The following is a 13,896-nucleotide window of genomic DNA, read 5'->3' on the forward strand; positions in this document are numbered from 1 at the left end:
TGGGAACTGAGTTTTAACGTGAAGGAAACTGTATTAAAGAGATCTATTCCTAAATGTAATTAATTGAAATAAGCTGTTAACACCATCTCCTTCATTGATATGGGGAATAATCTACTTTATAGCCTCATTAGTTTTAAATTGTGCATAGTGGACCACGTTACTGGAATGAGAGAATCACTGCCCTTTAAGCTGCGAAATTGCCTTGCATCCCCCTTCCAGAACAACACAGGCATTTTGGGTCTATACTTCTCAAACAAATGAAAATAGTGAATACCTTTGTGAACTTTGGGATTTGATTGAATTTCTAGAATCACTGTTGTTACGGTATCTGCATACATGTCATTGGCAGGATTTGCTACCCACTGAAGAAAAAAAGAGGAAACAAAGATTGTTTAAATCAAACCAGATAGCTCCACCGTCTGACCTTCAGAAAAACAAGGGAGATTTGTCCATTAATTAATAGTTTAACAATTATTTAATTAGCAATATAGACCAGTGTTTCTCAACCTTGGCAACTTGAAGATGTCCGGACTTCAACTCCCAGAATTCCCCAGCCAGCTGGCTGGGGAATTCTGGGAGTTGAAGTCCGGACATCTTCAAGTTGCCAAGGTTGAGAAACACTGATATAGACTGTCCAATTAAGTATCGCAATCTATTTAGAATAGAATAGAATAGGATAGGATAACATAGTTGGAAGGGACTAAGTCTTCTAGTCCAGTGGTTCCCAAACTTGGCAACTTTAAGACTTGTGGACTTCAACTCCCAGAATTCTCCAGCCAGCTGGAGAATTCTGGGAGTTGAAGTCCACAAGTCTTAAAGTTGCCAAGTTTGGGAACCACTGTTCTAGTCCAACCCCCGGCTTAGGCGGGAAACCCTACACCAGATAAATATTATCCAACATCTTCTTAAAAACATCCAGTGTTGAAGTGTTTACAACTTCTGGAGGCAAGTTGTTCCACTGATTAATTGTTAATTAATTGTCAGGAAATTTCTCCTCTGTTCTAAGTTGTTTCTCTCCTTGATTTGTTTCTACCCATTTCGTTTTGTCCTGCCCTCAGGTGCTTTGGGGAATAGCTTGACTCCCTCTTCTTTATGGCAACCCCTGAGATATTGGAACACTGCTATCATGTCTCCCCTAGTCCTTCTTTTCATTAAACTAGACATCCCCAGTTCCTGCAACCTTTCTTCATTTGTTTTAGCCTCCAATAGCAATAGCAATAGCAGTTAGACTTATATACCGCTTCATAGGCCTTTCAGCGCTCTCTAAGCGGTTTACAGAGTCAGCATATTGCCCCCAACAACAATCCGGGTCCTCATTTCACCCACCTCGGAAGGATGGAAGGCTGAGTCAACCCTGAGCCGGTGAGATTTGAACAGCCGAACTGCAGAACTGCAGTCAGCTGAAGTAGCCTGCAGTGCTGCATTTCACCACTGCGCCACCTCGGCTCAGTCCCCTAATTTATGGGATTTATTTTTAAAAGATGGCAATTGAAAAAATGGTAAGTCTGCGTTGCAGCTGAGTATAGGCAGAACAAAGCGAGGAATGAAACAGGAAGTTATGCCACAGAGTGCAAGATTAGATGGACTATAGCGGATTGATTTTGTCAATTCTATGCTAATAATACGTTGGCGCTGGACTGTTGTTTTACTGCTTTGTAAAGTACAAGCATAACGGTATGACTGATGACTGGAAAAAGAAGAAGATCCAGGTAAGCAAAGCCACTGCCATTCTGTTTTATATATGATAAGACAGTTTCATTCTCTGTCAAAGCAATGTACAAGGTACCGTAAGAAAACCGCCACGCTGTCCTTACCTCGAGCACCACCATGCTTGGTTCTTGGACCACGGTAATGTTTTTAAAAACTTTCAAAGCTGGCTTATCCTGGACCTCTATTTCTTTTATGTCACCTTTAAAAAAATATTAACCAGTAAAATTACAACAAAGTTTGTCATGTAACATATATACATATACACACCTGTTCTGGCCCCCTCCTCCGTCCAGTAACAAATGCCAAGCTTAACTGGAATGTACTTTAATAGCAAGAACCCAAAACCTCGGTGGCTGAAAGCCAAGCAGAACAAACAGATAAGGACCTTGGCAGCAATCCAGCCTGCCAAGATAGTTACAAATGTTATCCAACTTTTAGTCAATGCGTTGACTTCTGCAAAGAGGGGCGTGTGCACAAGCCGTTTTTTTATAGTCTGGAGAGGAGCCTAATGACCACCAGCTGAGTGCAATTACCTCCTGTAACTGCGCAACTGTTCCTGACTCCTATTAGCTCTCCGGTGCTGGGCATCCAGGAACAACTCACTGCTGGCGTCCGGCTCACTCTCCCTTGTCTCCTCCCCACTGGTCCAAGGCTCAGGCGCCTCCTGGTAGCCAACCAGCCTCTCCGCGCCCTGCTCGGAGTCAGAACCCTGTCCAGGGTCCTCCACCTCCTCCAGAGCCGACTCAAAGGGCCCCTCGCTGTCGGAGTCTGGTAGCAGCTCTAACGGCTCCTGCTGGGCCACAACACACACCCAATCACACATTCCACTAAATTATTATTCAATAGGTGTTTGGACTGCTGGCTCCTGTTTCCTTCTATGATACACATCCGACAACCTTGGGAGCAATCCAGGATGGGCAAATAATCACCAGATTTGTGAAGTCCTGGCTTGCTTAACCATAGTTTATTGAATAAATGCTATGCTAAGTTGCAATAATAGTGTACAAACCATAGTACTTGGATTCTAGCCAGATACTAAACTCAAACCAGGCAAATTGTGTTCTGGCTTAGCAGATGTGTACACAGTGAATGTGTCAATCAGGTACATTGAAATACAAATGATGAAACCATTTTAATTTCATGCTCTACCCTTTTTAATCTTTTTAAAGCAGATCCAAACAGTCAAAATAAGTGCAATCATCCTTTTCCATCCTTGCTGCAACGGCTTTGGAATCACAAAAGTACGACACACAATTTTCTGATACATTGCTCAGCCAATTCCAAGGTAACGAGATTTTCCAGGTCTGCTCTGAAATGTATCTTTCAATATCTCGCACAGCCTTCTCCAGTGAGCTTCGGAGGTGCCCCAGTAACTTGAGGATCTTTTAACGCTTGTGAAAAAGCAGCTTACAGATAGACCTCGAGTTATGACCACAACTGGCACGGGAATCTTGGTCGTTGAGCAAAATGGAAGTTAAGCAAGATGACTGAGTGATCACTTTCGCTCAATGACTGCAATCTCGCTACTCCAGGTTGCTATCATTAAAGGATCTCCCAGTTGGTTAAGCAGACAAATCCCAGGTAAGAAGCTCCAGGAAGGAATTGTATTGTATTGTATTGTATTATTTGTATGCCGCCCTTCTCCGGGAGGACTCAGGGCGGCGAACAATTCAAGGGGGGGAAAAAAGGGGAACAAAAAAAGACAAAATACAAATAATAAAAGTAAACAACAGTCGCACAACCATACATGTCGAGAGGGGAGGGAACTCATCTCCCCCAGGCCTGCCGGCAAAGCCAGGTTTTGACGGCTTTTCGGAAGGCCTGGAGAGAGGTGAGGGTCCGAATCCCTGCGGGGAGTTCGTTCCAGAGGGCCGGAACTGCCACAGAGAAGGCCCTCCCCCGGGTCATAGCCAGGTGGCATTGGCTGGTAGATGGCACCCGGAGGAGGCCAGCCCTGTGAGATCTAATGGGTCTGTGGGAGGTAATTGGCAGCAGGCGGTCTCTCAAGTACCCGGATCCAAATAAGAAGATCTGGGTAGGTTCACAGAGGGGAAGTTCCTTCATTGGGCTGCAGGAACGGAACTAAAATCTTCAGTGGATGAAGGGGAGGTTCCACAGAAAATCTGACCAGTAGGGGGAATCCTTCATTGGGTTATAGGAACGGAGGTAAAATATTAAAGGAATTTAACTGTGTCCCTTATAGCGTAATAAGGGATTTCTTCCCAGTGGACAGAAGACAGGCAAAATCCTCAGTGTGGCTAGAAATCTCAACTCCATGAGATTCCCCACCTTGGAAGGCAGCTCTTTTAGCCAGCCCCAGGAAATAAGAGGGAGTGTTCTTGACAGGCAACAGTGGATTACAACTTTCCCTACCAGCTTCCCCACTGACTTTCTGGAGAAGTCAGCAGAGAAGATTTAAAATCACATGATCATGGGGTGCCTGGCAATTGGTCATCAACGTGAACAGGTTGCTAAGCCCCACATTGCAGTTTTGTGGCCATGGGGAATGGGGGGGGGGGGAGACACCGACGTTTTATAACAACCAGAAATGATTTACGGGTTAGTAAAGCACCCTATAGAGCCGAGGTGGCGCAGTGGTTAAATGCAGCACTGCAGGCCACTTCAGCTGACTGCTATCTGCAGTTCAGCGGTTCTAATCTCACCGGCTCAAGGTTGACTCAGCCTTCCATCCTTCCGAGGTGGGTAAAATGAGGACCCAGACTGTGGGGGCGATATGCTGACTCTGTAAACCGCTTAGAGAGGGCTGAAAGCCCTATGAAGCGGTATATAAGTCTAACTGCTATTGGTATTGCTATTTCCAAGGCCATCGCAACTTTGACCGGTCCTTAAAACATCTGCTCACAAATAAGCCTACTTGGATTTTGCTCTGATCTTGTTATCCTACAGAATATTAATCATTCATCTCCCATTACACTTATTCATTCAAAATGTTAATACCAAACTGAATCTTGTGGAATTTAGCAACCAGAAGAGTAGTAGAGGAAAAGGTTTTTTAAAAAAATAGTTCTCAAGTATTTCATCTCCATACCTGTTAATTTTTGCAGATGGTAATGAAGCAGACTGAATGTCCCTGTGTACGGAATAGCTTGTGTCTGCGTCACAGTGCTCATGGCAAGATCTGTGTAATCTTGGGAGAGTTTTTAAAGAAAAAAAAGACAATCTTTAGTACGTGCCACAGACTGGGGCCTACAATATTCTTCAATTAATCTAAGAAAGTGATATGAACGTTACTAGATCTTTTCCAGATCTATTTCATTTCAGAGGGTCCATCATATCACCACAAAGGATCTGCCTTAAGAAAGCAGAGATATGGCAGAGCTCAGGTGAGTTTCAGGTAGCAATGTGCAGAGCGGTCTTGATGGGGCACACCTTTACTGAAGGTTTAGTTTAGTTTAAGAGCCGAGGTGGCACAGTGGTTAGGGTGCAGTACTGCAGGCCACTTCAGCTGACTGTTATCTGCAGTTCAGCGGTTCTAATCTCACCGGCTCAAGGTTGACTCAGCCTTCCATCCTTCCGAGGTGGGTGAAATGAGGACCTGGATTGTTGGGGGTGATATGCTGACTCTGTAAATCGCTTAGAGAGGGCTGAAAGCCCTATGAAGCGGAATATAAGTCTAACTGCTATAACTGCTATTAATGAAATTTGTATGCCGTCCACTCCCATTGGGACTCTGGGCGGCCCACAGGCAAGATAAAAGCATTTTTAAAAATTTTAAAATAAGAAATACAAGATTAAAATTAACACAACATCTATTCTGTCCAAGAGGGGCTGGATATTAATCAACAGCCCCAGGCCTGCCGGAACAGCCAGGTCTTGGTGGCTTTACGGAAGGCCGAGAGAGTGGGGAGGGTCCGGATTTCTACGGGTAGTTCGTTCCAGAGGGCCGGCGCAGCTACAGAGAAGGCCCTCCCCCGAGGGGCCGCCAGCCAGCATTGTCCGGTCGACGGTACCCAAAGGAGGCCCAACCTGTGCGATCTTATTGGTCATTGGGAGGTAAATGGCAGGAGGCGGTCTCTCAGGTAGCCAGGTCCTAAACCATGTAGGGCTTTAAAAGTTAACGGCTAGCACCTTGAAGCACGTCCGGAGACCAATGGGGAGCCAGTGCAGCTCGTGGAGGATAGGTGTAACATGGGTGTATCTAGGTACACCCAATATTGCTCGTGCGGCTGCATTCTGAACCAACTGTAGTCTTCGAACACTCTTCAGAGGCAGCCCCATGAGGTGAAGTCTCTCTTCGTCAAAAGCTTTGAACAGGTGTAATTTCTGGACTTTTATTTCAAAGAACTGTTTTAGTCTTTACTTGATATTAGAGTATTGTAAAATATTTTTGAATTTTTCTTCATTTAAAACTTATAGCCTACACTTAAAACTGTATTTAGCTACTGTATAAACACTATAGACTACATTTAAGTGTACAAATATGAAATCATTGTCATCCCTGAATATTCAAACTGAGAAATATGACTTTTGAGTAAAGAGCACACATTTGGCTCGTTAAAAATACATTGAATATGGGGTGAGGAGGATAACTTTTACTTACTGGACAGATCACAAGGAGAAAGAATATGGTAGTTAAAGTTTCTTTTAACTAGTATTCCTGAAACTCGCTGCTCCTGTTCTGGTTTCTTATCAGCTAGAGAACCCATTACCTACCAAAAAAAGTACAAAATTGTGACTAATTAGGAGAGATTATAGAAAGACGAATCAAATGTATAACCTCTATTTGAACAATTGAAGATAACACTTTAGCTGCATGCTTCCCTATTAGGTTCATATGTAAATATCTGTAAGTAAATGTATAGATCAGTGTTTCTCAACCTTGTCAACTTGAAGTCCTGTGGACTTCCAACGCCCAGAATCTATGCTGGCTGGGGGATTCTGAGAGTTGAAGTCCACAGGACTTCAAGTTGACAAGGTTGAGAAACACTGGTATAGTTGACTTTAACTTAAGGTGGCGCAGTGGTTAGGGTACAGTACTGCAGGCCACTTCAGCTGACTGTTATCTGCAGTTCAGCGGTTCTAATCTCACCGGCTCAAGGTTGACTCAGCCTTCCATCCTTCCGAAGTGGGTGAAATGAGGACCCAGATTGTTGGGGGCGATATGCTGACTCTGTAAACCGCTTAGAGAGGGCTGAAAGCCCTATGAAGCGGTATATAAGTCTAACTGCTAACTGCTATTGCTAACTTCACTTAATTATTTAACAGCGCTGCTAATGAAGTATACAGCATCCTTTTAAGTTCTTCCATTTTTTTGACTGACAAATCGATGCTTTTCTAAGAATCACAAGTGATACGCCCCACTTGTAGGCTTTTATCACAGATTTGTCCCTGTTTTAAAAACAGCGTATCTCAAACTGCTCTGCTTCAATATTATCAGGCCAGATATTCCTGCGTGTCCAGTAAATGACACCTTCAAACAACAAAAAAGGTTTCTAACAATTGTACCAGCGTAGCCAACAGAAGATTCTGAACACCCTGGATTTTATCCCAAAGGTGCTTTTTTTCAAGAGGCAACTGGACTTTCTGATTTTTCTTCGAAGACATTTCGCTTCTCATCCGAGAAGCTTCTTCAGCTCTGAAGGGATAACCTTGGGGACAACCATAGCAATAGAAGTTAGACTTATATACCGCTTCACAGGGCTTTCAGCCCTCTCTAAGCGGTTTACAGAGTCAGCATATTGCCCCCAACAACAATCCGGGTCCTCATTTTACCCACCTCGGAAGGATGGAAGGCTGAGTCAACCCTGAGCCGGTGAGATTTGAACCGCTGAACTGCTGGGCATTCGCTGGCTGGGGAATTCTGGGAGTTGAAGTCCAGACATCTTCAAGTGGCCAAGGTTGAGAAACACTGATCTGGATGATTGAGCATCTCCATGGTCACTCTGCATTTTACTACTGTCACCCTCCATCCCTTCAGTCCTGTGTTTTTAACCATGGGAGGAAAAAGCCCTATTCTTTCCACAGTAGTTTATACAGTTTATTATTCTTATATACAAGTAGGCTATACATACTTTAAGTAAGAAAAATAACGCCCTTTCAACCAAGATTCATGAAAAGATTCTTGTTAGAGCAAAAGAACAAGATTAGCATTTACTTTGGCCAGTTTTTCTCCTCTGAAGTTTAGAGTCACAGCTTCAGTGTTTCTAGGATTGTGGACCTCGATGTGGACTTCGTCGTTATCTTCATATTCCCGTATCAAGGCAGCTTTCAGTCTAGCCATTTCGTTCTGCTCCCCGTGCACCAATATCTGCACGACAAATACAAGCATATCCACAATTAAGGAGGTCATCGCTGAGATAAGGAGAGGAAGACACCTATCCTCCGCGAGCTGCACTGGCTACCGGTCGATCTCCGGGTACGTTTCAAGGTGCTACTTGTCACCTACAAAGCCCTCCATGGTAGTGGATCTGGGTACTTGAGAGACCGCCTACTGCCAATTACCTCCACCCGACCAATTAGATCCCATAGATTAGGGTTCCTCCGAGTCCCATCTGCTGGTCAATGTCGACTGGCAACTACGCGGAGGAGAGCCTTCTCGGTGGCAGCTCCGACCCTATGGAATGATCTCCCCGTGGAGATTCGTACCCTCACCACCCTCCAGACCTTCCGCACAGCCCTTAAAATCTGGCTATCCCGTCAGGCCTGGGGTTAAAGACTGTAACCCACCCGAATAGTATGAATGTCGTGCTTTTAATGATGTACTGTCTTATGTGTTAATTGTTTGTTTCCCCCCCTTTTCGAGTTGTAAGCCGCCCTGAGTCCCCCCAGGGAAAAGGGCGGCATATAAATAAATAAAAAATAAATAAAATAAGAAAGAGAAGAGAGAGCAGCTACTACACGCAGAGTATGGTTTTAACGGTTTATGTACAATTTCCATTGTACTGGGTTATATCTTCCTGGTCCTCAAATGTTTCTAATCTTTCCCAACTTTCTCAGCTCGGAAAGTCCAAAGTGAGCAGGATAACTTTTAGTTCTCTCGGTGTTTCATAAAAGCTGCCCCCCCCCAAAAAAACCTTTCCATTTTTTGCCAGTGAAATAGGCTGTAGGAAAGTGGTGGTGGACAAGTGTCGAAATGCACAATAGTTTTGGGATATGAGCACTCCTTAAAAAAAAATATTCTCATATCTTAAAGATCATTCAAATGAGAGATATAAACGAGACTGGAAAAAATGGATTGACTATATACAAAATAAATACGGGACCAAGAAATTCCAGTTAGCCTATGCTTAAGATCAGAAATGATTTAAACTGTTAAAAGTTAGTTCAGTAAGAAGAAGCTAAGATCAATGTAGAATGTCATTAATTTCTTTATTTCTTTTTTCTCAATAGATTTTAGACTGTGTTAGTTAAAAATCCATACCGTGTAGGGGTTCTGGGAAGTCGGGGGGGGGGGGAAGGAGGAGGGGGGTTGGGGGGGAGGGAGGGAGGGGCACACAAAAAAAATTGTACTTCAATGTCTTAATGATTGACAAATGATGAAATATTTGTGTTTTTTTTTAAAGAAATAAAAAAATTAGATATAAAAAATATATTCTGATTTTCATTAAATCATTGTTTTCTTATATCCTTCAGATGTTCTTGTTTCTTCCTTGGAACTCCCCCCCCCCCCAATTATTATCTCAATATGTGTCACAGCATTTCCTGAAGAACCAGTTTTAAAATAATACTTTTGAGAAGGATTGTTTTGAGAAACAATTGAAAAGCAATTAATAAATATGATATTAGATAATGGCTGACTGGTAAATTCGTACAGGAAAGGAGACGGTTAACATTAGATTGAGAGCCTGAAATAAAACGCCTTGAACTTGTGTTGAGAACTGATCAATAATTATTCGATGTCGTGAAAGGAAGTTAGATACTAACCACGTGGGGGGGCTTGAGGGCCCGAATAAACTCGCTGGTTTGCTGGTAATCTGTATGTGCGGAGAAAGAAATGTAATCCACCGACATCTTCAGTGGTAGTTTCTGTCCTGACATTGTTGTAATTTCTTCAGGCTCGGACATGATATGCTGCAACAGCGGAAAATGCACAAATTCCAACAATATTTTATTATTTCATATTCAACAGAAAAATATTGAACATGCCTTTTAAATGCCTAGCCTAACAATTCTGGGCACCAGTCTGGTCAAGTTACCAAATTCAACATCTCAATGATTCTGCTTTTCACTGCAAAATACCCAAGTTTTCTGACCCCCCCCCCCTCGTTCCACACCAAAGCACACTCCGAGTCAGAGATAAATTACGGCATTTAATTAACAAACAGGTCCTTGGCAGTAACCCAGCACAGAAAAGCTTGGGCAGCAATAAACACAGATAAGGCTTGGCAGCAATCCAGCCTGCAAAGCTCATATAATGTTCTCTGACATTCGATCCTGTGTTGACTTCTGCAAGAGGGACGTGTGCACAAGTAGACTTTTTATAGTCTGGAGAGGAGCCTAACGACCACCCGCTGAGTGCAATTACCTCCTGTAACTGCGCAACTGTTCCTGACGCCTAGTAGCTCTTCGATGGCATGCATCCAGGAACAACTCACTACTGTTGTCTGGCTCACTCTCCCTTGTCTCCTCCCCACTGGTCCAAGGCTCAGGTGCCTCCTGGTGGCCAACTAGCCTCTCTTTCCCCTGATCGGAGTCGGAACCCTGTCCAGGGTCCTCAACATCCTCCAGAGCCAACTCATAGGGCCCCTCGCTGTCGGAGTCTGGTGGCAGCTCCAACGACTCCTGCTGGGCCACAACACCCAGGTATGATGGAAATACATACAAAGAAATTACTATAATAACTGAAGATCATCCAGACAATTGTTGACCGAATTACAGTGAGTCATTGGACTCACTTGCCATGGGGCAAACAGCCTGGGTGTAAGTTAATTTAAGTATGTGCAAAATACACACGTACGGGCACAGGAATACCGCCAGGCAATGACATAAGCCACTGCTTGGCAGCAAAGGTAAGACCACCATTTTTGGGTGAGCTCCTAAATTCTCTGTGTGATGCTACAAATAGAGCTTTTGTGTGCATCTTTAGAGAGTGTCTGAGATTATGCAGGGCCTTCAATCGTTCTTGAACACATGCTCACATGTTCAGTCTCCTAGAACACATGCTTTCTCACGGATTGAGGAATTAATGCCTGGAACCCCTTTATCATATCTAACTGTGGGTTTCTTGGTGCTGAGTGCACTGATGATGTCGCCTAGTTTGGTAATGAAACGTCTGTAAGAAAACGACTGAGTTCGGAGAACACCAAGGATCCCATAAGCTCAACCTTGAGTTACAAATACTCTGGTCTTTCACACCTGATGATTTACTATTACCCAATTAAGTTTTACCATTTGTTGCATATATTGCAAAGCAAGAACGAACATTTAATACGAAATAAATGCATAATAAGGCTGTATCTATATCAATGTAAGTATAGTGTATATATTCTGCATTGGCATGCTACCAAATTTATTTGATTAAACCAGTGGTTCCCAAACTTGGCCACTTTAAGACTTGTGGACTTCAACTCCCAGAATTCTCCAGCCAGCTCTGCAGAGCTGGCTGGAGAATTCTGGGAGTTGAAGTCCACAAGTCTTAAAGTGGCCAAGTTTGGGGACCACTTGATTAAACTAAGTATGAGTTGTCTTTTACACACCAATAAGAGTGCTCAAACACTAACGTCTTCCACATCGTAGAGAGAAGATCTCACCTTGGCAAGGGTTCCTTCCACACAATAACCTGCTATAATGACTCCATTTCTTTTATCAGTGCACCAGCTCTCAAATAGTTCCCTGGATAAGCCACTCTGCATCATACCAGGGGAAGCCATTACCACACTGGGGCCAATGTCATCAAAATGATCCATGCTCTAGATAGAGAGAGAGAAGAAAAACGGTGTCGCGCTTCCATTTGCAAGAGTCAGATTCTATAATAAGGACTGTGGGTTCCATATATCTGGGCTGGGTCTGCATGCTGTTGAGTTCCAGAAAGATGCCTATCATTAAAATGCTCACAGCAAAGAGGAGGTGCTTCTGGTCTGGCTCTTGCGGCTTAGAACCAGGCCACGCAAACAGCGGGCGAATGCGTGTGCACGCAAAGCTGCATTCGTGGAAAGCATCCCCTTGCCCCCCCCCTCCTCCGCTGACGGTCCGGAAAGATTGGAGATCGCTGTAGTGGGGCTGCCCTTGAAGTGTATCCGAAGACTACAGCTGGTCCAGAATGCAGCCGCGCGAGTGATAATGGGTGTACCGAGATAGACCCATGTTACACCTATCCTCCGCGAGCTGCACTGGCTTCCTATCGGTCTCTGAACTCGCTTCAAGGTGCTAGTCGTTACTTTTAAAGCCCTACATGGTATCGGACCTGGCTACCTGAGAGACCGCCTCCTGCCATTTACCTCCCAACGACCAATAAGATCACACAAGTTGGGCCGCCTCCGGGTGCCGTCGACTGGACAATGCCGGCTGGCGGCTCCCCGAGGGAGGGCCTTCTCTGTAGCTGCTCACCACCCTTCTGTAAAGCGACTAAGACATGGCTGTTCCGGCAGGCCTGGGGCTGTTGAGTTGTCCAGCCCCATTTGATGAAATGGATGCTGTGTTGATTTTAATTTTGTAATTTTAAATGTTTTAAGTGTTTTTATTGTTGTTTTTATTTGCTGTGAGCCGCCCAGAGTCCCTAGGGAGTGGGCGGCATACAAATACCATTAAAGTTTGAAAGTTTAGTAGACAGCAAGAATTACAGGAAGAGCTCCTAATATCTGTAACCTCAAAAGGGCACTCTAATCCTGCATTTGGTAAATGGTAGCCAAACTTTTGGAAATCAGGACTGTCTCATAATAGAACTCAGCAATAGCACTTAAGACTTATATACCGCTTCACCGTGTTTCACAGCCCTCTCAAGTGGTTTACAGAGTCAGCCTACGGCTCCCAACAATCTGGGTCCTCATTTGACCCACCTTGGAAAGATGGAAGGCTGAGTCAACCTTGAGCTGGTCAGGATCGAACTGCCAAACTGCAGGCAGCTGGCAGTCAGCAGAGTTAACCTGCAGTACTGCATTCTAACCACTGCACCACCACAGCTCATCTAAATATATTAGTTACAGTTAGTGAGCTACGTTTCTGATTGCTGAAGATCTCAAAATGTAAATTATGCTGGAGCCGGGAAAGGGGAGAATGGAACTTTGTAAGCATCTGTTTCCCAATCTATTTTTTAACAAATGTCAGCCTCTGCTTTGCTGTTGCTTCGACTGCCATGAAACGGGGAGGGAGGGCAGGGTATTTGGGAGGGGATACTCATTGTGCTGGAGGAAAGTTCTGGAGTTCAGCTGCCTGACGGACTACGCATGCGTAGGAGATTCCCGCCAGGACTAACGGCACCGACATTCCATCTTCGTGATGCCTTTTGAAGTTATCTCACACCTGACACTTGGGAGAATTATGATTGGACTGCAACTGGGATGCCAAGGGGTGGGGAATGGGCTATTCTATATATCCATGGCTTTCGTGCCTAAATAATCAGACTTCGCTTCGCTATGCCTTTAATCATTTATAATTAGTAAAAGTACGCTTGATTTCTACTCATGGAGTCTCGTGGTCTTCTTTCCTAATTATCTAATGGAGAGGATCTGACAACAAACTTGCAGGCACTGGAGTCATTTATCAATAACTAGATTAGGGCAATTAAGAAGCCCAACCATAAACCAGAACTAGATCTATTTGGATTCAACTTGCATGTTCTGTAGCAATATATTTATTCACACTGACCTTCAGGTTACTAATGTGCTTGAATACAAAGGGGTTGTTGATATTGATTTGCTTGCGGATTTTATCGTTCATAGCATTGACGTAGGTCTGATACACTGCCATGCACTTCTTTGCCAGGGAAGAAGCATAGTATATCGGGATCTCATGTAGTTCAGGGTGGTTTTGCCAGTATTCATCTAAACAGACAGGCAAGAACATGAAGTTAAGATTAAAAATTGTTCAAATATTTGAGTTCTGAAAAATATCTGCAAAGCCAGTATCGTGCCACAATGTAACCTTTATACTGTCTGTATTCCTCGCCATAAAACCATAAAAAATATAATGCTTTATAGTTGATCATCAAAATAGCTAGATATATTCAAAGCTCAGGTGCATCTCCCATTCTTACCTAGATTCAGATTCAGATTCAGATTTAATTTATTT

General features: G+C 43.8%; 1 protein-coding gene across 1 annotated transcript in view; it reads right to left on the minus strand.

The window, feature by feature from the left end:
• CPSF3 (cleavage and polyadenylation specific factor 3) overlaps positions 1–13,896 on the minus strand; it is a 32,198-nt gene that overhangs the window by 3,696 nt on the left and 14,606 nt on the right. Inside the window, exons 8-15 of the mRNA XM_087702726.1 lie at positions 13,474–13,649; positions 11,421–11,579; positions 9,595–9,741; positions 7,826–7,978; positions 6,272–6,380; positions 4,760–4,858; positions 1,815–1,909; positions 275–362 (exon numbers count right to left, since the gene is read on the minus strand). Coding sequence (XP_087558852.1) covers positions 275–362; positions 1,815–1,909; positions 4,760–4,858; positions 6,272–6,380; positions 7,826–7,978; positions 9,595–9,741; positions 11,421–11,579; positions 13,474–13,649 — 1,026 coding nt within the window. The remainder of the gene's footprint in view (positions 1–274; positions 363–1,814; positions 1,910–4,759; positions 4,859–6,271; positions 6,381–7,825; positions 7,979–9,594; positions 9,742–11,420; positions 11,580–13,473; positions 13,650–13,896) is intronic.

Source organism: Thamnophis sirtalis, unplaced genomic scaffold (genome assembly GCF_051295495.1).
Source record: "Thamnophis sirtalis isolate CommonGarterSnake01/CBP01778 unplaced genomic scaffold, rThaSir2_p1.2 scaffold_16, whole genome shotgun sequence".
NCBI lineage: Eukaryota > Metazoa > Chordata > Lepidosauria > Squamata > Natricidae > Thamnophis > Thamnophis sirtalis.